We start from the raw sequence: 24463 nt of genomic DNA, 5'->3' as shown, positions 1-24463 counted from the left end.
GTATCAATTTGTGGGACAATGTTACCGCTCTTCGCAGCCCATCATTCATCGTCACCTTGCCCACGTCGCGCCTACAGGGAGATCAATGAAATCGATCTCCAGTTGCTCGATCAAGGGGCATGTCGACGACGAATCCTGTAGAGGAAAAGGTCAGCGCCAATCAAGAGAAGGAGTAGGAAAGAAGGGTCTTTGTTCCAACCAAGTGGCTGCTTTTCAGACCTCGTGCGACACACGAAGCTGGAAACCACTCAGGAGGTAAGTTACTGACCCATTGGCGACATGTAGGAAGGTCCGAGTTCACTTGCCGTTTTGATGGTTGGGAACATAGTCCTTGTATAGTGGTTGAGCAGTCATGGCTCCTGCATACAGGAATAATGAGAAGAAACCATATATACCTCATCCCTCGTTTGACCAAGGACATGGGATTGTCAATGATCCCCGGGGGTATATCAAGGCCGGCGTAAAGTGAACTCGCTCTGTGGAGATGGACCGCATTGCTTTTCCACCATTAGACATGTAGCCGATTCCTTCTATTTCCGAAATGACTGGAACATCTAGACCCCCCAGTCCTGAAAGCAACCAGATCCTGCATGATGTCGGGCAGACAATAATACATTGGTTGGTCGTACATTGGCTCTCCCACCCCCGCCATGGTCTTGGTGCAACAAAGGAATAAATCAGGGTCCCTGTTTCTCAAGTTGTCTGCCCTAATCTCCCCTGCACTGTGGTCGAACAAAAGCTCCCGGAAAAAAAATGGACGAGATCGCAGCACTTCGGCACCTTGAGCTCTACGAGGCGGTGGTGCCCACGAGTGAAATATGCGGCCGCTTACTCGAGCCGCGAGCCGCTGTGATCAACGCGGCACCGCGAGAGACTTTCAAGTACGGCCCGCATGCGCGGCATGATCTGGACTTGTATACACCTTCAAAGGGCACGTCACAGGAGAATAATCCGCTTTTGGTGTTTTTGTACGGCGGCGGGTTTGCGTCCGGAGACAAGCTCTTCGACCTGATACCCGGCGACCTGGTCTATAAGAACCTGGGTTCATTCTTCGCCGAAGAGCTGGGTTTCGACGTGGCCATCGTCAACTACAGATTGACGGCGCACGGCGCCAGATTTCCACGGGGTGCGGATGATCTCGACCTGGCCCTCAGATGGCTCGATGAACGGTACAAGCCTCAAGGTCCCAGGGATTTGTACATCATGGGTAATTCAGCCGGTGGGATCCATCTCACGACGTGGCTCTTTTGGCCAGATTTTCGGGATACGATCAATTGGCTCGTCTCGGGCACAGGCACGCTGACCCTGCGAGTCGGCATCACGCTCGGCTGCCCATTCACGTGGCCCCAGTACGTGATCGACTCAAAGGTCGGGGACAGCGTCAAAGGCTACTACGGCGACGAAGCAAAGGTCAAGGAAAACGCGGCTCTTTTGCTGGTTCAGAAAGCTCTCGAGACCGTGCCAGTCGAGACAAAGTGGCCGTCTATGTTGGCCCTGGTCAGCGAGATGGACCCTGCCGACATCCGAGACTCTGGGAAGCAGTTCGTCGAATTGTGGACATCATCTGGCCGCAAGGGCCAATATCATGTCTTGGAGGGACACAACCATTTCAGCACGGTGTGGTCATTACGCTCTGGTGGCGAAGCCGAAGAAAAATGGGCTCGGGATACGGCCAAGTGGCTGCAAGAGTTGAGATGAAAGTGAAAATTATGTTTAGAGATTAAAATTGCAGAGTGAAGCACTTGTGGTTTCCGATTCGCATCTTCCAGGGCGCATAGTTGCTATATTCAGGCTCAATCTTTGCTCGACCACTGGAATAGATAGCCACGCTGTTTGGTGGTCCAACCAAGATCATAGCCGCATTCAGGAGCCTGTGTCTGTCCATGCTACCCTCAGCTTCAGCGACCACAGCATCTAGATAGCCTTCAGAGCTGTGATGGCTGGTTGCCATATAGTTCCTGTCCACTCCGGGCGCAAGGTGGGCCGCCATCACCACCTGCTCCCCCTCGGCGGTCGCAAATAGAACCTGAAGTGGGATATACTTATTTCCAGCTGGGACTTACATGCTTGGATCGCACTCGCCTAGATTTCCCGGCGCGAAGGCGGGGATTTTTGCCCTTAACCCCCCGGCTTCAGAATCAACCTTGCCTCGTCTGGACGGCCAGTAGTTCGGCGACACGATATGCGAATACCTCTAGCCAGAACAATCACATGAGCGGCCATCTTCTGCAACCAGGGTTCAACCTCGTTCGAGAGTCCGATAATGATTCGAGGAAACGACAGCTGACATAAACAGCTTTCGCAGGACCCAGGGTCCCCTCGGGCCATTTATGATTCCGTCGAAATTCTAGACATCCTTTCTTTCTTGTCTTACCAGGCTGGAGAATAACTAAACACTCAGAGGTCACTGAGGTTCCGTCGAGAGCAACAAGATTGTTGTTTTCACACTCTTTTTTTTTTTCTGGCTGGCTAGCTACCACACCACGCGCCACCCGTCATATCCAAAATGGGGTCTGTTCAACCGGATATCACGCCCAATCTTTCAGAAACGCTCAAAGGGTTCAAAGTCATCATTGTCGGCGCTGGTTTCGCGGGTCTAGCATGCGCCTCGGACTTGGGAAGACGAGGGGCCGACGTCACGGTCTTTGAGGCCGCCGACGCTGTCAGGACTGCAGGTTGGTACCAGGTCTAAAAAGAAAACGTCCCTTGGACCAAAGCTGGTCGTCGTCGACCAGCCACTGACGGTGTCTGATCCCCAGGTGACATAATTCTGTTCGGTCCCAACGCCACAAGGATAGTCAGCAAGTATGGCAAGGGCTTGCTTGAGGAGCTCATGCGTGTTGCCTCTCAACCACCATATATGCCCATCATGGACAAGCACGGAAAGCTCCTGTTGCAGCAGGAAGCCGAGCAGGAGTTTGACGGCTGGCCGAATGCATACGGCTATCGAGGACACACCCAAAACGTCATGTTTCAATTCGCGAAGCAGATTGGGGTGAAGTTTGTCTACAACAGCAACGTCCAGCAATATTTCGAAGATGATGATTGTGCCGGTATCATCGTCGACGGGGTCAGACACGAAGCAGATCTGGTCGTTGGCGCCGACGGCATCCACAGCAGAGCCCGATACTTTGTGACGGGGAAAGTGGACAAGCCGCAGCCCAGTGGGTTTGCCTTGTATCGGGCCTGGTTTCCCCTCGAGGTCCTCCGCAAGAATCCCGTGACAGAAGAGATCGCGGATGCTCCGTATCCCTGGTTTCACGTCTGGATCATGGAAGACTGTCACGCCATCATCACCACCAACAAGGTCCTTGACCGAGGAACGTGCTTTGCCACCCACCGAGTAAGTAAGTCCGTGTGAAATGTGCATGTTTCCAACAGACTAACGTGTCTTCGGCTAGGACGACCGCGATATCAAGGAGGACTGGACGCTGCCGGGGCGGAAATCAGACATGCTGAAAGTTGTCGAGGGTTGTGACGAGCGTTTGGTCGAGACGGTCAAGGAACTGCTCGAGGAGAACCTCATCGACTATAAGATCTTGTGGAGAGATCCAATCAAGCCGTGGGTGTCATCAAAAGGCCGCGTGTGCATTGTCGGCGATGCCGCGCATCCACACCTGGCGACATCTGCGACAGGCGGGGCGCAGGGCGTTGAAGATGGCGCCACCATTGCTGCATGTCTCGAAGAAGCCGGAAAGGGAGACGTCCCCACGGCACTGAGAGCATTCGAAAAGCTCAGGTACGTTTTATTTGTCAAAGCCCCCAAGAATACATCGGCCGCAGCTATTTTACTTCCCTCACACGGTAAAGTTCGCGCTTCTAACTTGTCTCGGCAGGTTTGAAAGGACCTCTCTGACGCAGCGTATGGGCTGGGAGTTGCGGCACCGGTGGCACCAGACGGACTGGGACGCCGTTGCCAAAGACCCTGAATACCTGAAGTTTCGGCAACCGGCGTGGCTGGTGGGTGTTGATGCTGAAGACTATGCCCATCAAAACTACGCTGCCGTCGTTTCCCACCTGAAAGATGGAACTCCATTCACCGCAACCAACGTGCCAGAAGGATATGTGCACGAAGACTGGACAGTCAGCGAGCTGATGGAGAAGGAGAAAGGCAAAGCAGACGAAGAATTCTTCAAGGTCAAGTGAAGATGGAAGCCTTTTGTCTGGATAGGCTATGTACCTGGGAAACAACAGATAGATACTGTGCATATTGGGATTGGGTGCAAGGTAGGAGGACGTTCAGGGTAGAGCTCATGGGTGATATTATCTTTCAGACCAGTATTGCAACATCGATCTCATCCATTCATCCTCTCTGACAAGTGCTTTTTGGTAAACTAAGATGTTCTCTCGGCTCGAAAGTCGAAATCAGGCAAATGCACACCGTGGCTGGTGGCTGGATTTGGAAGTGCGAAAGGGAGACTTCCTCGTGAAAAGTCTAGTTTAGATCACATGGCTGCACCTGGAAGGAGAAGTAGTCGCAAAGACTTGTCAGGGGAGGGACTTTGGAGGAAAAGTTGCGAGCCAGACAAAGACCAAACCTCGAGGCCTCGACCACAGTCGCTAGCCGCTTTGGGAAGGGCGGCTCCACTTCCCCGGCAGGCAGTGGCCGAGGCTGAACTTCCATATCTACTTGACGACGCAGGGGTCTGGTTTTGGTGTTTTTTTCCGGCGAGCGACCTTCTGCCCCTGTTGTACTTGTAGGCAAAATAGCAAGCCATTCACGTGCCCCAGATTTCAGTGCGTTCTCGGCTCTTGAATCTGGGGGAGGGGCTCCCAGATGACTGGTCCTGCCAATCGCAAACACGTCGGACGGCAGCCGTTGCTTTGGCTCGTGTACATTGCCAGTTTGGATCTGCTTCGGCCCAGACTCGCGCTCGCCTCGCTTCCATCGAAGCATATATGGCCAGAACACATTTCCAATTCCCCAAGAAATCATCTTTCTGACATTGTCTCCCTTGTTCTAATACTTCGCCGTGAAAAATACATTTCGTACGTTCGATTTGGGAAGCACCATGGGCTCTAATAAGGAGCCTTTTGAGGAAGTGGAGCAGATGGAGCAGCTACGAGCGAGCAAAGGCATTGGCAACCAGGTTGAGCACCCAGTAGCAGAACCTCATCTCAATTGGCGCGTCATTCCTGTTACTGTGGTACGTTGGTCCTGTTCCCAACCGGCAGCACTCAAAACAGCATGCTAACAAGACCCGAACAAAAAGGCCTTCTGGCTCGCATGGTGTGCCTGGCAGTGCACCTTCAATCTTCTCTCGGGTATCCTCACGTATGTCAATGCTGACATAGGTCCTGACCCCAACTATACGTGGGCCGTCATTGTGATCAACATTGGCATAGCTGTTATTTGGCCCATTGCTGGTGAGCTGCGGTCTCCCCCTGGGAAAGTCTTGCTACAGAGGGTTGACTTGATTATCCCGCTAGGTTCTCTCTCCGATACTTTTGGCCGACGATACTTCTTCCTAATCGGCCTGAGCTTTTCCTTGGTTGGCTCCATCGTCGCATGCACTGCTCAGAGTATTCCGATCCTGATCCTTGGGAACACCATCCTCGGCATTGGGACGGCGATGCACCAAATGATCCTTGCGGGAATCTCGGAGATTTACCCAAACAAATATAGAGGCGTGGCAATAGGTACGAGACCTACCCTCCCTGTTCTCAAGCGTCGCCTTGGGACCCGTCGATTGACTTGTCCCCGCCATGTCAATTTGGACAGCATCTGTGAATTTTGTGTCCCTGCCCTTCGCCGGCCTCGGGCCCTATGTTGCCCATATTATCGTCGAACGTCTCACTTGGCGGTGGATCTACTATGTGGCCATCATCATCGATGTCGTGGCTTTCGTCCTGCTCGCCGTTTTCTATCATCCAGTAAGTTGGTGGAAACATCATCACCAGACACCGCTTAGGCTCCCGCGACCACACAGCTGACTTTATTCAATTAGCCCAAGCCACATCGAGAGCTCTCACGACGGCAGTTACTAAAGAACATTGACTTCTTGGGTTTGGCACTTTTTGCGGTAAGGAAATCCCCCTCTCCTACCTTGTGTGGCGAGACAGTGGTACCCAAGGACTTTTACTGATGAGTTCGTCCAGCTGGGCCTCACGGTATTCCTGGTGGGTGTGTCTTGGGCCGGGAGCACCTACTCCTGGAGTTCTGCTGCGGTCCTAGTCCCGATGATTTGCGGCGGTGCTCTTCTCGTGGCGTGTGGGATTTGGGGTGAGACCCGGCCGGCACTTTTACAGAAACTTGCAAAACCCCCCCAGCTGACAATTTGTGTAGAGGTCTATGGGACCAAGAATCCCTTATTTCCCCCGTTCCTATTCAAGGATATGAGAGGGTAAGTCCGGCCCCTCTATGAGCGCGCGGGCGCGCGGGGCTACTGACACGTTGCTGAAACTACTTTGAATTAGATTCACCAACGTCATTCTCATCTGCTTCGTGGCGTCGATGCCGCTGCTCTCGTCGCTGACCTTTTGGCCGATGCAAATCGCCAATCTCTACACGACAGACGCGGTCAAGATCGGGCTCTACACTTTACCCTTGACCATGAGCACCGTATTTGGAGGCGTATTGACGGCCACGATTCGATGGTGGAAGCCTACAAACTACTATCTGGTCGGGTGCGCATGCCTGTACACCGTCTTCACGGGGCTTTTGTCGACTCTCGGACCCGGGGATCTCAACAAGGCGTTGGCCTATGCCTTCTTGTACGGATCGGGCGTGGGACTTTTGGAGATTGCCATCATCGTCATCGTCCAGTTCTCGGTCAGCGCAGACCATCTCGGTGCCGTTACTGGCATCCTGAGCAGCATGCGTGGCATTTCCGGGGCGGTAGGAAGTGAGTTTTTGTCACCCCGTGTTGTGTACAAACCCCCCGACCGAGTCCTACCCTCGTCGGCTTCTAACGGTTGGTTTTACTGGTGCAGTCTCCATCTACGGCTCGATTATTTCGACACGCCTGGCTCAAGACCTGCCGCAGAGATTGGCGGGTGCCACACTCCCTCTGGGGCTTCCTGAGAGCTCATTCCCTCTCCTCCTCCAAGACATCTTCTCTGCCAACGTTGCCGGGATCCCGGAGATCCCAGGAATCACACCAGCAATCATACGGGCCGCCGACACGGCAAGGAGGCTTTCTTGGGCTGAAGCATTCAAGTATGTCCTTGCAACCGTCCCACGACTTATATTCCCCCCCCCCCTTCCCGCGGGCCCTGCCCGGGCTCCGTTCTCGCGCAAAAATGGCATTGGTACTGACAACGAGACTCTACAGGCCGATTTATTGGCTTGGAGCTTCGCTGGGGGTTGTAGCGGTCATCCTGTCCTATTTCACGCACGACATCACCCCCAAGATGGACAACCAGCTAGATCTCGATCTGAAAGAACATGAACCTTCCCACCTTCACAACGTGCTTCCACATCACCACCATCACAACCATCACCACCACCATCAGGATGGCAAGAAGGGAGAGGTAGAGCAGCAAGAAATTCGTGTTCATTCGACCGTCTAAATGTCAGGCACGGCCATCCATTCATCCATTCTTGTGACCAGATGGCTGGGTGTCCCTCGGCGAGACGTCTGGACTTGAGGCGAGCAGAATTCTGACACTGCTCTCTTCGAGCCCCATATGTACGCTCTTGTTCGGGTAGTACTAGTAGTTGATTTGTCACTCTGGAGTTGATCTACTCGGTGGTCCGAGTCCCCGGGAGGGGGCTGAGAAATGCAACAAGGATGAAGATGTGAAGATGGGCCCTCTACTTCTTTTGAAATCGGATGTAGAGACATAATAAAGGAGAAGACTGTCACAGACAAGCAGGCCAGGGGGCTGCTCGAATATCCACAGAGCCGTTACTAATGCTCGCATGATCACGGCGGACGAGGGAAAAATCCCCCCCTTCAAGCTACCCAACCAAATATCGCCCAAGTCGTGCATTCACGCGAAGCGCTAATGGGTCACACAGTCAAAAGCTCGGTTTCGTAACAGACTGATGAGTTCGCTGCCCTCTTCCCCCATTGTCCTCCAAAAACCCGGGGTTTCATACCCTGCCCATAACCCACCTACCAGACATGTGTTTTCCGGCGAGGAGGTCAAAGCTCTGTGAATTTCATTCCTTGGGGGATCTCCCGCCACTGCAACTCGTCGTCAAGGAGCGAGTCTCGAGCTTGCTCCCATTCCTTCTTGATCATGGCGGCCCGTTTGGCAGACCTCGGCACAATCGTCGCTGGGTATGGTTCGGGCATGACCACAGCTGTCTGGGTGAATCGCTCTGGCGTTGGGGGAACTTCTTTGCCGTTGATGATGGCAGGCTTGAAATCGAAAGCCCACACCAATTTCGACATGGCCAGAAACAAGATGTCGTCGGCGAGGTGGGTCCCCGGGCAGAGACGACGACCGCCGCCAAAGGCATAATGATCTCGCAGGTCGGGATCCGGGTTCGTGGCCGCTTCAAAAGAAGTCTGTTCGTCCTTCAGGAACCGGGCAGGGTTGAATGTTCGCGGGTCTTTGAACCGCACTGGGTCGTTGTTGAGAGTCCAAACGTTGATCAAAAGCTCGGCGCCCTTGGGCAAGACATACCCCATGTACGTCTCATCGCAGGAGAGGCAATGGGGGATTCCAACAATGACAGGAGGCATCCACCTCAGAGACTCCTTCACACAGCTTCGGAGATAGGGGAGGTTCTCGCGGTCGCTCAAGTCAGGCAGCCGACCATCACCAACAACACGGTCAAGTTCTCGCTGCGCCTCCTTCAAAGCCTCAGGGAACAGGATCAACGCTTGAATAAAGCCGAGGAGGTTATTGGACGAGGTGCCCGTCCCCGCCTCCATGGAGCCGCTCGAGACGTATGCCGCTCTTAGATCGGTGAAACCTTCCTTCTTCTGCAGTGTCACTAGATCGGCGGCAAAGCAGGGTTTCTGCGTGCCCTGCGCCATGGCAGTTTTGACCTGATTCCACAGTCGCAAGTAGATTGACATTTCGGTCTTGGTGTGCTCGATCGCCTTCCTCTTGGCCGGGAAGAGGAAAGCTGGCACCCATTGCAAAATGGGATATGCATCAGCCAAGGCTGCCGAGGTGACTTGGATGATACTCGACGTCTTCTCCAGCCTGTAGTTGTTGTTGTGTCAAGTTAACAGACTGACTTGGGGGGAAGAGTGGAAATAAAACCAAGTGCCACCTACGACTTGAGAATTTCCCTCATGGTGGGATTATCATATTCCGGCACACGTCTCCTGTTTTGCCGTCAGAGGGTGAGGGTATTGGCAAGACCAAAGTTGGATGTTTGCATTACCCATATGTGACCATCATAGCCATTGAGTTGGTGTATCTAGGAGACGGTGATATCAGCCTCGGTGACCTTGTATTATCTTTCCACACACATAAAGTCATTGCTACCTCTTGATATGGTACAGGAAGCCATCTGGGTTCGTACTGAGATCGTATAGCATTTTCTTGCTTTCAAGCTCGAGATATCTGGCAGGTCTGTTAGTCTCGTTGGTGCCCATCTCGGGTCTCGTTGATGTGCTCGGTACGGAAGATAAGTTTTGGCAGCAGTCGCCGTCAACAGTCGATGGTACAGCTTGCGGGACAGTCGCCAATCAGGCCCATAGCGCTGGAAAGAGGAAGTTTAGTTACCCGTGACAATACTCGGTACGGCAACTCAATTCAGCTCGCTTTTACACACCATTTGCAAAATGCGTTGACCATTACCGAGAAGGTCATGAGCAATATAATGTGGGCCACGCTCATTTGTCGACGCGCTCCTCTTGTCGATGAGTTCTTTGACCGCCTTTCCATCCGAAAGTACTATCATCGTCTGTACGCCTAGTTTGATGCTGTAGATTGGTCCGTACTCGTGAGCCCATTTCTGGAACTGCTTGTACATGTCTCTTTTGGGCATCTACCACGGACTCTGCTTAGCATGCGAGACAGCGGTTGGAAAGCTGTCTACCTTCAAGCGAACTGGGTTACCTGTTTGATATTCCCCCAAAATGGATCGGTGGGCGGGCCAGGGGGCAACCCGGGTGGTCGTTGCCCAATACGTGAGAGAGTATAATAGAGGGCGAACCCGACGCCCACGAGGCCGAACAATAGCAGTTGTTGAGTGATAGTCATCGTAAACAGCCCGGTCTACCGTTTGTCAAAGAAACCATGGGCCAAGAGCGTAGGATGAGAGGGATACAAAGGTAGTCCGTACGTAGGTGTATCTTTCAAGCCTGGACTCTTATACCAGAATGTTGAATAAAATGGTTACGACAGTGAGAGTGTGCGTCAGATGAATTGCCGTCACTTCCGTTGGCTGAGCTCCATGACCAAAAAAAAAATAGTCCGTTTCGGTACAAACGTATGACCCCGTTGAGAGGAGATCCGATCGTCACCGCTATGTACAGTTACTAGGGACTTGTTCGATGGAGGAAATTTACCCGCGACTTTGAAAGTCGTCCAGGAAAACCAGCGTACAAGTAATGCCATGCCGGAGATTCTCCAGGTTACCAGGTCAAGTTAGCGAAGAGCGGAGTGCAGTGCCATGTTTGTTCCGTTGGCGCTTCTCGTTCACCGGTGATCGCTTTTGGTCGGCGCAGACTCTCCTTGACACTCGCCGAATTGTTTCCCGCCGCATCCAAACTTGTCTCTGGGCGAATGCAACTGGCCGGGGTCAAAGCTGATCTTTTGACCAGGTACGCAACCAAGCCTTTCAGACCCTGAAGGCTGGATGGACATGTCAGGGGATTGACGATTTAATCGAGTTTCAAGTTCCGAAACGCAATTCTCCGGGAGCCTTGTTCGTTTCTATCCTGGTTGGGGTCACATGGTCCAATAGACGTCTCCTTCCATATTAGGATGATACATTCCCTTTTAGGACAGATTGCGTACCTTCCCTAATATGACGATGGCTACCCTCGCCACTTCGATGAAATGCTCATGCTTGGACAACATCAGCTGCACCGGGGGTGAAAATAAATATGATACAGACATCTTCACTCGGAATGCCAAGTCATCGTTTCTTCATACCGCACATCTATGCGAGCTTTCCAGCAACAAGTGTCTTCAAGTCTTCTTCCGTCAGCTCTTTGATACCAAGAAGTTCGTTGTCGTTCTCATCATAAGCGGCGCCGTAAGCGTCACCAGCAAAAGCTGTACCCCCTATCACCTTCAAAATAGCGGCTGTGCTAAAGTCACCGGCGCTGAGTCCATCCAGGCCCTCTTTCAGCACTGCACTTGCCGGTACCCGGGTAATTTGCCAGTTGATATCCGGTCTCAGCTCTTGTGCGATTCGCAGCAGCTGGTTCTGCGTCAAGATGACCTCGGAAACTCGCACAACCCTGTTCTCCGTGGCCTCGAGATTCTTCAAAATTCCAACAATAGCCTTCCCGATAACAGGCAGCGACGTGGAGCTAATCCTGTTGTCACCCTCGTCGAACAAGACAGCCTTGTGATTAGCAAAATCAAGAAGCGCGGGAGACCCAAACAAGAACTCTAAGAAGCCACCGCATGCAAGGACAGTCCAAGTCAGCCTTCCCGCCTTGGCCTTCTCTTCAAGATAGCGCTTGATCTTGAACATCGAGGCATAGACGGGCAAGTTTTCGACTTTGGGGCTGGTCGTGACAGTGCCATATTCGGAGGGGATGAAACGCTTCACCCCGGCGGCGATGGCGGCGTCGATAAGGACGGTTTGGTTCTCGATGGCCTCACCCGCCACGGTGGACACGAGCGCATCGATCCCTTTGAGGGCGGCAGTCAAGGACTCGACGGATGTGTAGTCGACTTGGACAAATTTGGCCGTCGTCTGATCTGCCCCTGACTTTTTGGAACGGGTGAGAACAGTGACGGCAAAGCTCGCGTCGACAAGGGCTTTGAGGACATGAGGTCCCAGATTGCCAGTTGCCTGGTGCCCAAACTGGTCAGCTCATTTTTCCGTTTACTGTGGCATTCTTCGACATTACATACACCAGCAAGAGCGACTGATTTGATCTCAGACATGGCGGAGAGAAAAAAAAAGGCTAACGTGGATAATCCGGAGAGAGACTTGTTATTATACCGACATGTATGTTTCGCTCGTTTGATCGATCAGTCAAGGAAAGGAAAGGAGCCCGACCCCAAGGAGCCCGACCCCATGGGGGGTTTGTAAGAGCATTTATACTCTCTCGTCCGGTAGCAGTGGCTATTGTAATTCCAACCATGATCGATTCCCATGCCGAGCCAAGACCATCACGCTATTTATTGTTATTGGTTTCCCATCAATTGCGCCATGTGGAACATTGAGGATCCCGCATGTCTGGCAGCCTGAAACACACCAGAATCTCCGCCGGTGGCCGGACGAATGATTCCGGGATGCCAACACTTCGTATCAACACGAGTCGGCTGGCTACTAGCACCCAAAATGAGCATTTGTGCTGCACTGTGCACTGTGCATAGACTGCCAAGAAGTGCTTGCATGTGTATGTACGACGCCGTGTACACGGACGAAAAAAGGGCGATGCAATAGCTCCCTCCCTCCACTGTCCGCCGACGTTATGTAGTGGTGGCAATGTGGTATCTTTCTGCCACGGTACCTCTCAAAAGACACGAGAAACCGTGCAGGGACCCGAGATCTTTGCACCGGAAGATGCCCTCTCGATATAATTACTGCCCATCAGTTGAGGCTTTTGTCCCTCATTGTGTCGACAACATACTAGTACTCCCAACAATATGGGGGTGAAGATCTCTCCCAACCCCTAAAACTTCTTCTTGAAAGTCCTCCTGAAAAACTCCTCTGTGTAATTCCCCTCGCTGTCAAGCTCCTTTTCACATTCCTTCCAAGCGTTGATGATCATATCCTTTCGGTGGGCGTCTCGTGGTTTGATGTCGCATCTACCCAGACACAATCAGTCGGTGTGAGCTTCAGGAACAACAGACACGGTTAACGTAGGGGAACGACTACTAACTCAAAATCAGCAGGGCGGACAATAAATCCTGGGGTCACGGCGTCGGGTTCGATCGGGGTTGGGTTGCCATTGCTGTCGTACTTGCGTCGGATGTCAAATGACCACAGCATGCGCGAGATTGCGATGAAGAGGGCTCGCTCGGCAACGTGGAATCCAGGGCAGACACGCCGTCCACCGCCAAAGGTAAAGTGAGGCCGTTTGGAAGAGTCGGGGCTGATTGCCGTGCTTTCGAGGGCGGTGCTTTCGTCGGTGAAACGCTCGGGTCTGAATTGCCGGGGCTCTGCAAATGTCCCGTGGTTTAAAGTCCACACCTGGAAGAATGGGCTTGATTAGTCCATGGATGGAATCAAATCTGCTCGCCAAGGGGATGAACATGCATTGATCAAAACCAACGAACGCTTGGGAATCACCATTCCGTTATAAACGTCGTCCTTCAATAAGGAATGAGGTGCTGCCGCCGTCAAAGGACTGGGGGCCCCTGTGCGATCTGTCAGATGTCGGACATATATATGGCCTGACCTGACCGTGGCTCACATCGCACCGTCTCCTCCACGATCGCACGTATATACGGGAGACGGGCTCGGTCATCCCAGCTCGGCATCTTGTCTGCACCTATGACGGAATCGATTTCTTTTTGGCCTTTGGCCTGGACTTCGGGATACAGAGCCATGGCCTAAGAATGCAGCATAAGCACAAGGGCCTCGTCAGGCGAGACACTTCGATTCGATGGGGGGAGCGAAACTGACCTTTATGAAGCCCATCAATGTATTACTCGTCGTGTCCCTTGAGAAGGTCAGAGTCCCAGGTTTATTCATTCCACCTTCCCCTCAATTATGGGTGTTATTTCCAGTGAATATACCGAGTACTCACATTGCTGCACCGAACCCATTGCCGGCGTTATGTGCAATTTGTACATCCTCAAGTCTATCAGCGTCCTTGTCGAGGAGCATGTCAGCTGTAAAGCCTAGGGCACAGAGGGTCTTGTTAATAAAGATTTCTCATGGCGAGGGAGGCAGAGAGGCACTCACAAGGATAATGCTTGCCCTCCTGGATCCTCCTCTTCGCTTCTTCCAGCAAGGGAAGGAAGGTAGCATTCTCCAATTGTCGAATGCGACGCAACGTGCGCTTGTAGGAGCTCATCCAATGGGGCATGATGCGGTACCATGGCTTGAGAAAGGGGTAAAAATCCACGAGTTGGAAATTAATTGCGTCTGAAGTGGCGTCAAACCACTACTAGTAATCTTGAGCGTCAGAGCATATCTTTCGTCTATCATATCTCAGATAGACATGTTTTGACAACTTGAAGGTTTACATTACCTCCAAGAGTCTCTTCACCCAACCATCATGGATCTTGGGAGTTCTCCACCCGTATATCAAGGTTGTGGACACGCTTGCGGTAAATCTTCGCGTGTGTTCGAGAAACTCTTCGGGTTGGTAGAGAAGATCATGGAGGAACTGGACTGACTCGAAGTGCTGGATTCGTAAATGTCAGTACTAGCCTCTGATAGTATCCTATGATTGTCGATCTAGAGGGACGATCGTGTAGTAAATATTTACCTGATAGGGCAAATACGTGTCGGTGGTTTTCACGTTCAGACGAGCATGATACAGTTTCCGCTGTCTGCGCCACATATCATCGTTGCTGTCCTCGGACCTTTTAGTGTCTGTTCTGTCTGCTTCGGCGAACCCTTGTCCTCCCGGTTTCGACTTACTCGCGAAGGAGAATATTGTAGTTGTCAAGGTATTCACGAATATAGATGTCCGGTCTGGCAGAATAAATGTTGCTTCTCTTCTCGAGCAATTCCCGAACCGCTGTGGGGTGGTTGAGCATGATCATATCAGTGGCACCCAGTTTCAGGGAGACGATTGGGCCATCTGGTCGCGATCTCAGTAAGTTGGGCACTCGTCATAGAGCTGGCTGGACTCTGTACATTTTTTAGCAATCTCTTGGAAACCAAGGTGGAAGTTCTTGATTGGTATCTGTAGCAAGTTGCCTACGATCGGTATCGTTGGCGGACCTGAAAAAAGTTAGACAGCAGCGAGAGAATCTGTTTGAGAGAGTATTGCAAACGTACCTGGCGGATAGTTTTTAGGCCGCATTCCGATATGTAGAATTTTGTATATTAAAAACAAGCCGACGACGACGACAACATATTGGACGGTACTAACATCTCCCGTGGACACAGCCATGATCCTACTAGAGCTGGCAGGACTCATGAGGCTACCTGGGTACTCGGTAGTAGTATTCTGCTATTCTTCGATAATTACACAGTCAGCGCGGCGAGGTCATCCAGAAAACCCTCTTTGGGGCTTCTCCCTCCGGCGTTGAGATCTATAGACCCATCTCAAGGTCACCGAACCAGCTAGGTAAGGCTTCCGAGAATGTAATTCAGAAGAAGCATTCCGAAGTTGTAGTACAGTCCCCGGATCATAGGAGGATGAATACTCCGTAAGCCGGATATGGAGACCCCACATTCTCGTAGAGCCCCACACAAAGAAGTAGTAGAAAGCGGCATCCGGGTCGGCGACCTTCCGGGACAAAAGGACTGCGACGTAACATTTATCCGTTATCTGTAGGGGAATCTTTAGGGGAGAATCCAAGATTGACATCGTGGTAATGCATTTTGAGGAGCACCGTAACGTTCGTGCATAAATGTGTACGAGAGCTCAAGCAAGGAGAGAAGTGAAATCACTGTTAGGTACATGTGACTAGTCACGTGACGAGGTCAATTTCCAAACTGATAACTCAGATGAATGATTCGGACGAACATGGAAATCTAGCGCGCGCTGAATTAGGAAAGTATCGTGACGCGTTTCAAATGCAACTGTACTTGTGAATGGGATTTCTGGCAATTCCTGCCGCATACTAGGTTCATCCGTGTGATCCTATTTGGTACTTGGTAGAAGTCTGTAACACTGTCAATGATGGAAACGCGCGTGTGATGAGTGTGGGAGGGGAATCAACCAGCTCAAGTGACATGACTCTACACCAACCTCGATAATACCATGATCAGCCAAAGCCAACAACGCCTCTAGTACTGCTACTATATAGTGAGGCGTAGCTACGAGGTACTTAGCCCCAAATTGTTTGCACCATATTTTTAGTTACCAAGTACTGAGTACCCAGTAGAGCCTAGGTGCTCGGCGGCTGGCGAGCGAGCGCGGCGATTCGAGCGTATTGATAGAGTCCGGGCGATGACCTCCTGGCGTAGGTCAGTCAGCGCCTGGTGATTCTTAACCACCTCTCCAAGGTGGAGCTACAATCTTTGCAGAAGCTTCAAGAAGCCACGGCTACAGTAGTACCGTATAGTGCTTGAAAGAGCGCTGGCAGCAACCTCTCTCATCAATTATCGATAACTCACTTACTAGTAGTAGTTTGATAGTACTGTACAGTGTTGATGTGCATCCGACGCGGATCCGACGCAGCATCAAAACTGCATTAGAGCAGCATCAGAGCAGCATCAAACAGCTCGGGGGGGTAGTAGTAGTACTCATCTCGCTGAGACTCAGTTGTTGTTCCCAAGAAAATTTTCACGCTCGCTCAGCCTTACCACACATCTCATGGCTGGCTGAATTTCCATCCCGTCTGCGTCTGCATGTTTCGTAGAGGTGCTGTTGAAAGATGCAGGGTCTCGATGCTGAAATCGATTGATTGGCCAGACGAGAGGAGAAGGTGTTCAGCTCCAAATTGCTCTTACCGAATTGGGCGAGAGACAAATGGTGGGTTGCGCCTTCCCAAGCTGTACCTGCGCACGTGGAATCCAGACCGCAACTTGAAATTCACGACGAATCCAATCAATCACTTGGGGTTCCTTGTACTGCAAGGTCCTACAGCTTCAGACACCCTTGGTCGTCTCAGGGTCCAGAGCTCTCGAGCTGAACCTCAGCCACCAGCCTCAGCCTCACCGATCAGTCCAGGCTATCCTCCTATAAAATAAAAGAGGCAGATTCTCTGTTCTTGCTATCTCCCTCTCACCACGATTGCTGCTGCCTACTACTAGTACTTACTTAGTAGTTCGTTCTCATCATGGCGCCAATATTCGATCTGCTTCAACGCCGCAAGGAACGATTCGTGCTTTGGTCTCCAGCCAGCCAGTCAGTGCCGCGATTGATTCTCGGCACTTTCAAGGCTACACCAAGCCCCGGAGCGGTGACGACTTTATTCGCTGGCGACCTGTCACAAACGCAGAACGGCCTTTGGGAACTCGCCCCGGATACCATACAGCCACCGCTGCAGAATGACAAAGTCTACCATTACTGGTTCGAGGTGGATAACACCTATCCTACCTCAACAGGTTCGGGCAAGATCAAAATAACAGACCCACTCGCATACACTGTAGACTACAAGCAATTTGGGGACCAACCACGGGTTGCTTCGATGCAGCCTCCAGCAGTGATCAAGTTCCGTGACGGAAAGCTATGGCCGTGTGATATCGACGGGACAGAAGTGGAACGGGTCCCTGATCCAGTCCAATCCCAAGTTCCCCCCAATAATCAGATGGTCATCTACGAGTTGCCAGCTTCGTGGGCGAAATCTGGCCCAAATGGCAAGCAAATTGATCGAGGCACTTTTGCCGATGTCCAAGCCTTGTTCGACAAGGCCACTCCCGGGGTCAGATTCAGCAGCATCTCTGCGGTTCGGAAAGAGGCTATTGTGGCTGATCTTGGGATCAATGCTTTGGAGCTCCTGCCCATCGCAGACTCCAAGTATCAGGATCAATGGGGATACTCGACCGCTCATTACTTTGCCCCTGACGCGGATCTTGGTTCAACTGCTAGCCTCGTTGACCTTATTCAGACAATAACACCTAGCACAAGACTGATTCTGGACACGGTCATGGCGTTTGGCCATGACCCCTACATATATGCAGCATTCATGCAGTTCCATCTTGTTGCTCTGGATCCCGACCATCCAAACGACCCATTGCAAAAATTCACGGAATCTGGGAATGCCGACAGCTACACATCCCACAACCAAGGACCGAGGAACCCGTACGGAGGGAGTCTCTGGCGATATATCAAGGATCCCCAGCAGACGTATGATCCACAGACGGGTCAAGCGACCTTGAAACATCCGCCATCGTGGTCATTCCACAGGGCTCATCTCCATCGCTGGCTGCTCGATTTCGGCGTCTCTGGTCTTCGATTGGACAGTATCAACAATGTGGCCAACTACAACTTCATCAAATATTACAAGGACTACGCGTGGCAACTACATCAGACAAGAGGTGGCTCGACCAACAAGTTCATCGTCATAGGAGAAGAGCTTAGCGTGCCGAAAGATCTTCTCACCTCTGGCACCCTGAACGCACTGTGGAACGAACCTTTTCAGGGCCGCATCCGAGCGGCAATCGTGGGAGAAGCTGCTGACGGTGATAACTTTGAGTGGACAGTCAGAAAGATGGTCGACTGCACCTTGGACGGATACACAGATGGAGCGCAAGCGGTAAACTACATCACATCGCATGATGTCGAAGGCAATCGGAAGGAAAGATTGTACAACTTCCTGTCTAACTGCAGGGTCGATGACATCGAACGACGGGCCAAGCTGGCGTTCGCATGCTTTCTCACCGCTGTTGGGATCCCTATGATTTTCGCTGGTGAGGAGTTTTGTGATCAGATGGACCTGGACATTTCCGAAAAACAATCAGATCCCGTGAACTATGAGCGAAAAAGTGACGACTGGAGGACTCGGGTCTTCAATTATGTGGCCACGCTCGTTGACCTGCGCAAGAATTGTCCTGCGCTGGGCGTGGACGACACATCGTTCATCCACGTCGACCAGAGCCGTGGCGGGAAAATTATGGCCTGGGTGCGAGGGACGACCAACCCCGTGGTTGTCGTTGCCAACTTTACGGATCAAGACACTCCGGGGGCTCAGTATGTTGTGCCAAATTGGCCAGATAGGGACCGCAATGACTGGAGGGAGATTACACAGAATCGGGCAGTGCCTGCGGCGTGGGTTGGGAAAGAGCCCTTGATGCATTGGGAAGCAAAGGTTTATACGTGTTGGAAGGCTGGTGCTGTGAATGGGCAGACAAATGGTGTGAACGGTACGCACAGCAGCGGATGAGCAGACGCCGTGATATTGACCCTGATCGTTCATTCGTCCCATTTGAGGCGGGAATCTTGGCCATGAGAGATCCAGTAGTTGGCTATCAGCAGATACTTAATGTCTATTGCGTGAGACTGTGATACCTCCTGTCTGTACCTCGTAACTAGTAGGTAGTATATCCCATCTTGATCGCCAAGCCACTACTAAGTATTTGGTAGATATAGGGATCAGAATGACAAGGCTGATGGTTCAAGGGGCATGGAGATATGGGTCTCGAGGCGATGGTGATGATGGCGGTAGTGTATGTATATCCTTATCATATATATGTACGTACATATACCTACTCAGTAGGTACCTACGCTAGGTACTAGTATGGTACGCGGTACGCGATGTACTACCACTACTACTACTCGCACACCTCGTGATACGGTAGACAAGGGGCGAACGCAGGGACGGCCAGTTAGTGCCTCACCGGTCAGTCCATCGACAGCGTCTCTCCGGCGGTATCCCGCTCCACGGGTACTCGTAGGCAGCATGCAAAGAGGGGGCCAAAAAAAAAAGGATGAGGCGACCAATCAGCCAATTACCTAGTAGATACTAGTAACTAAGTACTTGTAGCATTGACGAGTCTTACATACATGCATACATGAGAACATACATACATGCTAAGTACTAAGTATATCTATACTTAGTGTCCCGATACTAGTATGTATGCCTGACCCTGGTCCTTGGGGAGGAGTTTCGTCGTCATGTCCAATCTTGAGGACTCTATCTACTAAGGGACCAAAAAAAAAAAATTTAAATAGTCAAGGAGTGGTGAAGAGACCGAGACAAATGAATGAGTGAATGGATCATCAAATGGCGTCGTCAACTCACGTGACTGACCGTGACGCTGACCGTGACGGTAACAATACATACGTCGTCCCTCAAAGTAAACACGCACACTGTCCCGAGACAGTCGACGCCGACGAACTCGAACAGGCCCTCAAGGACCGCGAGACCTGGACGAATGTCGCGTGGAAGGGCGTGCATGTTCTCGATATTGACGAGGGGGGCACGTCTCGTGAGTTTTTTACAGCCTTTACCCAGCTGGATCTTTTCTTTGTCTCGAGGGGTTATTTTGTCTGACTGATCGTGAGGCAGATTGGCGTCGTAACTTGGATGGTCGGGCACTGGAGAGGTTCTTGTCGGTGAGTACTCGATATATCTCCAGGTATCTCAATATGATATTCCATCTATGGTACCTTTTCACCTGCTTCTACATGTGATAGGCACTGCTAGCCTGGCTGACTGTCTGGTAGACTGACCGGTCGCCAAACGCAGGACTCGCATCCTCCGCCCCAGAACTGCTTCGTGCGCGTATTGTATGCCTCCTTCAATCACCTCCCCCCCCCTTTCCTGCCACCTCCTGAATTCCGATTCTGGACCTAACGCACGCACAGCTTCCTCGAAAGCCTTGGCCCCGGCCGCACAGACAGCGAGATTGGCGACGTCGCGGTCGACCCGACCATTCTCAAACTGTTGCGCGCCCGCGCTGGGCTCTCAGACCTGTTGATCACAGCCGTCTGCGGGTTGGGACACTGGTACACGATCAAGCACGCACACTTTACCGGTCGAGATGAGCGGGGGAAAGCCCAATCTTTTGGTTCGAAGCACCCAAGCCTCCTCCTCCGTCTAAAGCAGCAAATGAGGTCAGAGGAACTAACCACCAAACGGCTTATGGGATAGATATGTTGTATGAATACGCCCCAGCCGCTACTGCGTGCACACAGGTTTCAACTTCCCTCGCCACGGGCTCGTCGATTTACTTTTGTCTCAATTTCCCTCCTTCGGCCGTCCCGCGACTCGCCCTGCACAACCTGCGCGTTCCGTTCAAGTTGGATGTGGTCGTCGCAGACGAGACGCTGAGACTCTGGCAGCGGGAGATGGCGACCATCCGAGGCCGCATGAAGCGATTCGTACGTCGTTTGTCCATCTATACCTTTCTTCCCGGCCGGTCCTGGGGTCGAGAGGTAGCGCAAAAGGTTTCGTGCTTTCTCACGTTGGATAGGAAGCAAACGAACCCCACGAGGCTGTGGACTCGATGATCAGAGAGCTCCACCGCCTCTCCAGGAGTTGGCAAATTCTGTTCCGCAAAGTCTCAGAATTTGAAGCACATCTCGATTTCTTGCACGAGGTGCGGACCAGTTATGTTTCTCTGGCTGAGCCTGCGGTGGTGCAAAGTACGAGTCAGCCTATCGAACAGTCCGGCGAGTCTCTGGCTTTCCTCATGTCGAGCTGTCGCTCCCTCAGACAACTCGTCGCAGACTACAGAGCCCGCACGGCGACACAAATCAATCTGGTGAGATAAGCCAGCCCCAGTGGCAATATTTTGTGAGAAGAAGATTGTGCGGAACCTGATCAATGCGTGACAACAGCTTTTCCATCTCGCCAACCAAGCCGAGAGTCGCGACAACAAGGAGATTGCAGAACTCACGGCCAGGATTGCGCAGCAGACCCAGCGCGACAGTGCGTCCATGATTACCATCGCCGCCGTGACCATGTTCTTCCTCCCCGGGACTTTCGTGTCGGTACGTGTGAACACAAGGGCCTGGCAGCTACTGGGTCCTTCGAGTGGCATTTGATCCCTCAAACGGAAGAAGGCTGACTCCGACCACAGTCGTTATTGAGCACGGTAGTCTTCAACTTTGACGGCACCGACATAAGCGTGTCGCAGATGTGGTGGATATTGCCTGCCACCGCCATTCCCATGACTGTTTTTGTATTTGCTGTCTGGCTGTTGTGGCTCAGATGGAGACTCTCGCACGACCGAAAGGCCATGGTGACCACGGATGGTGCCAAGCAGCTTTGAGGCCAGGGTGATTCGTATATGAACCTGAAGTCGGCACCAGAGCACCATCTACGGAGCGTGTAAGGGGTCGAGGTACTGGAAAACATATCCAGGAGTCGGTCATGTCAAGTGACCCGAGCTCAACCCAGGCGAATAATTCCATAGTCCATTTGGACAGAACGGTGTGAGAGGCTTCTAAGCCCAAGGTTGAACAGCTGTACAAAACTGGAACAGATGATCCAAGCAGACAGGTTGCATTCTATCCTGCTGTAGCCCTTGTGCACACCTGTACCGCTCTAAGCCTGGAATGTTGAATTGTCTGAAGCTGACATACAGCGTAATCATCCATGTCCACGCAGCTGGTTCAATAACAGCAATGCCTGGCCGTGGCTACGAGAGTCTGGAAAGAGACGCTCAACAAATCCGAGCACGATAATCAGCGTTTGCTTCAGATCTCGATTGCTCTGCTCAACCTTTTGATAGATATTCGCCAGTTCAGTGGCTTTGTCAACCACAAAGTCGATTGTGCTCGGGTTGACGGCATAGCTGAATCCTGCGACGTCACTGGCCGGGAGAAGAGCCAGGGCGAGGTTGAACAACAGGAGAAGTGCCGTCCGGGCGGATGTAGGGATAGTCTCTTGGTCCCATCGTCGGGCGCGCTCGAACCAGTTGCCCAGCAGTCTCTCCATCTCCCTAACATCGCACGCGTGCTCGGTATCTGCGATTTGCTCGATATAGCGGCAGATAGTGGTCCTACCTTCGACAAAGGACGAAAACGCCGAGCCTCCCCATGGATGGCATATATGACCTTGGTACTCCGGCTCTATCTCTCCGGATGTCGGACCGGTGAGAATCATCAGCTGGGTCAAGCCTTTGGCCAGACTTGAAGTGGGCAGAATGGAACTTTGCAAAACCTCTTGTGCTCCACGCGAGGGCTTCGACCGCTTGTATTCGCGCAAAAGTTTGAGCGTCCCACGCAGGTGTACTACGGCTGCTGGGAGGTTGTTCTGGAACAGCTCTATGACCCACGCAACAAGGGAAGCGATGACCACATGGAGCTTAGGAGGGTTCTTGTTTCTGATCTCAGCTATGGCGGCAATGTAGTGGGAGACCGCTCGCGAGGTCATTGTGGGAGTGGCAGCGGTAACACCTGTGTGGAACTTTTCGTGCGTCATGGAGAGAGCAACGAGCATGTGTTTGACGGCAGGAGATTGCTGGGCGAGCTGGGGGACAAGGACGGTGTAGAAATCTCCCTGTGGGCCATAGTGGGCCAGGACGGGTGATGTTAGGAGGAGCCAGTGCTGTAAAGACCGTAATTCTTCACTCGTACCGAACGACGCGTCGACAGTCTTGGAGAGGAGCAGCTCATCGTCGCAGGTAGCTGTCTGTGGGATCCGACTCGGTAATCCTCGTTTGGACGAAGGACTTCCACGACTTTCTAACGTGAAGATCTTGGCCGCTGGAATCGCGTACCCAAGACACTGACGATTCCCCCTCCTGCAGTTCAAACAGGCAGGCTTCGCTTCATCACACTTTACCCTGCGTTGCCTTGCCTCGTGAGCAAGTAGGGCACACACAGGGACGCAGACTTACTTGCATGTAATGCACCCTGTCCGGACTTTGTGGGAGAAAGCCTTCTTCCGCGTCGTGCTGAGCCTGGAAATTCTCATCACCGCAAAAGTTAGGGCAAAGGATAGCCAAACCGCGTCTCAGGATCCAGAAGTCAGTCCAAGAATGCGAATTCTCAGGTCAAATCGACATATATTGTGTCTACTAGGAATTGTCGAAGCCAAGAATCTCCGTGTACAAGATTGAGAAGATTGGGGGCAACGAGAACTGACAGCTCCAGCTGTGACCTCGAGGGACTTCTGATTGGTTGGTAGGGGTTTGCTGACAGGGAAGTGTCAGGGTGTGCCAGCTAAGGCGTCCCACGCGGCTTGTGCAAGGCTCATCTAAGCCAGAGGTCTTGATCACCCTGGGTGCACCCTCCCTGTCTGGTGGATGATCGCCCGGGCACATCCACGATGGGGTGTCTTGGGAGGTCCGGCTGCCTACCATTTAACACCACATGCGCAGGGGATGGCGAGGGGCCCCAAGACCAGTTGTGGTCGCACAGCAGAAATGTCTCAAGGGATCTGGCGATGGAAATGTACCGAGTATTTAATGAACATCGTGTGTGTGACAGGGCGTCGGTTAGTTGCTTGGGGGCGGATCTGCTGGCGTTTTGAAGGGTGTCGAGGGTATTTGCCCTGTACCACGGCCCTGATGAGCTGGCGGTTCCCGAGCTGCATGGTCATGAGCAGACAATCTTCAGCCTTATACTCGAAGTAATCGTGCTCAGCAGGTGTGCAGGATGGGCGACAGGGCTTAGCGCATGGGTGGAGGAAAGGATGACCATATCGAGTCTGTCTGCGTCTCTTCTTATTCATTCTGGAGTCTCGGTAGGGAGGTGGCACAAGCCGCAGATTACTGCTTGATTAGTGGCTCGGGAAGCACATCCATGCGCCCGAGGCCCGGACAGGGACAAAGAAGGACATGAGATGGAGGAGAACAGGAGTAAATACAGCACATGAAGGTTGTGGACGGCTGGTCAATCTCCCTCCCACTCAGATGGTGACTTGTCTCGGTGCAGCCGCCAAGCCACCAGAGACTGCG

General features: G+C 52.3%; 9 protein-coding genes across 9 annotated transcripts; 5 read left to right on the top strand and 4 right to left on the bottom strand.

The window, feature by feature from the left end:
• Positions 1–753: 753 nt before the first annotated feature.
• Z517_06966 (uncharacterized protein) lies at positions 754–1698 on the top strand (the record flags this gene model as incomplete). Its single annotated transcript, XM_013428705.1, has 1 exon — positions 754–1698. One exon carries the CDS (start codon positions 754–756, stop codon positions 1696–1698), a length of 945 nt encoding a protein of 314 aa, XP_013284159.1.
• An 808-nt stretch (positions 1699–2506) lies between these two features.
• Positions 2507–4146, top strand: Z517_06965 (uncharacterized protein; the record flags this gene model as incomplete). The annotated part of the gene is made up of 4 exons (XM_013428704.1): positions 2507–2675; positions 2760–3343; positions 3402–3739; positions 3837–4146. 4 exons carry the CDS (start codon positions 2507–2509, stop codon positions 4144–4146), a joined length of 1401 nt encoding a protein of 466 aa, XP_013284158.1.
• Positions 4147–5012: 866 nt separating this feature from the next.
• Positions 5013–7512, top strand: Z517_06964 (uncharacterized protein; the record flags this gene model as incomplete). Its single annotated transcript, XM_013428703.1, has 9 exons — positions 5013–5147; positions 5214–5640; positions 5723–5874; positions 5949–6023; positions 6100–6223; positions 6287–6344; positions 6418–6845; positions 6934–7159; positions 7275–7512. The coding sequence occupies 9 exons, from the start codon at positions 5013–5015 to the stop codon at positions 7510–7512; spliced, it is 1863 nt and encodes a 620-aa protein (XP_013284157.1).
• Positions 7513–8090: 578 nt separating this feature from the next.
• Positions 8091–9883, bottom strand: Z517_06963 (uncharacterized protein; the record flags this gene model as incomplete). Its single annotated transcript, XM_013428702.1, has 6 exons — positions 8091–9105; positions 9180–9230; positions 9290–9325; positions 9394–9471; positions 9531–9610; positions 9683–9883. 6 exons carry the CDS (start codon positions 9881–9883, stop codon positions 8091–8093), a joined length of 1461 nt encoding a protein of 486 aa, XP_013284156.1.
• A 1134-nt stretch (positions 9884–11017) lies between these two features.
• Z517_06962 (uncharacterized protein) lies at positions 11018–11979 on the bottom strand (the record flags this gene model as incomplete). The annotated part of the gene is made up of 2 exons (XM_013428701.1): positions 11018–11884; positions 11947–11979. 2 exons carry the CDS (start codon positions 11977–11979, stop codon positions 11018–11020), a joined length of 900 nt encoding a protein of 299 aa, XP_013284155.1.
• Positions 11980–12713: 734 nt separating this feature from the next.
• Z517_06961 (uncharacterized protein) lies at positions 12714–15113 on the bottom strand (the record flags this gene model as incomplete). Its single annotated transcript, XM_013428700.1, has 12 exons — positions 12714–12849; positions 12924–13247; positions 13317–13401; positions 13458–13596; positions 13670–13706; positions 13794–13887; positions 13952–14153; positions 14241–14396; positions 14481–14565; positions 14636–14798; positions 14855–14941; positions 14999–15113. 12 exons carry the CDS (start codon positions 15111–15113, stop codon positions 12714–12716), a joined length of 1623 nt encoding a protein of 540 aa, XP_013284154.1.
• Positions 15114–16950: 1837 nt separating this feature from the next.
• On the top strand, positions 16951–18996 carry Z517_06960 (uncharacterized protein; the record flags this gene model as incomplete). The annotated part of the gene is made up of 1 exon (XM_013428699.1): positions 16951–18996. One exon carries the CDS (start codon positions 16951–16953, stop codon positions 18994–18996), a length of 2046 nt encoding a protein of 681 aa, XP_013284153.1.
• An 840-nt stretch (positions 18997–19836) lies between these two features.
• On the top strand, positions 19837–21829 carry Z517_06959 (uncharacterized protein; the record flags this gene model as incomplete). The annotated part of the gene is made up of 8 exons (XM_013428698.1): positions 19837–20041; positions 20122–20168; positions 20302–20342; positions 20421–20623; positions 20707–20936; positions 21029–21319; positions 21396–21548; positions 21638–21829. 8 exons carry the CDS (start codon positions 19837–19839, stop codon positions 21827–21829), a joined length of 1362 nt encoding a protein of 453 aa, XP_013284152.1.
• A 320-nt stretch (positions 21830–22149) lies between these two features.
• On the bottom strand, positions 22150–23478 carry Z517_06958 (uncharacterized protein; the record flags this gene model as incomplete). Its single annotated transcript, XM_013428697.1, has 2 exons — positions 22150–23347; positions 23402–23478. 2 exons carry the CDS (start codon positions 23476–23478, stop codon positions 22150–22152), a joined length of 1275 nt encoding a protein of 424 aa, XP_013284151.1.
• Between the last annotated feature and the right edge of the window lie 985 nt (positions 23479–24463).

The sequence above is a fragment of the Fonsecaea pedrosoi genome (assembly GCF_000835455.1).
Source record: "Fonsecaea pedrosoi CBS 271.37 unplaced genomic scaffold supercont1.4, whole genome shotgun sequence".
Classification (NCBI taxonomy): Eukaryota; Fungi; Ascomycota; class Eurotiomycetes; order Chaetothyriales; family Herpotrichiellaceae; genus Fonsecaea; species Fonsecaea pedrosoi.
The sequence above is the reverse complement of the archived record's forward strand: the minus strand, read 5'-3'. Positions and strand labels throughout refer to the sequence as shown.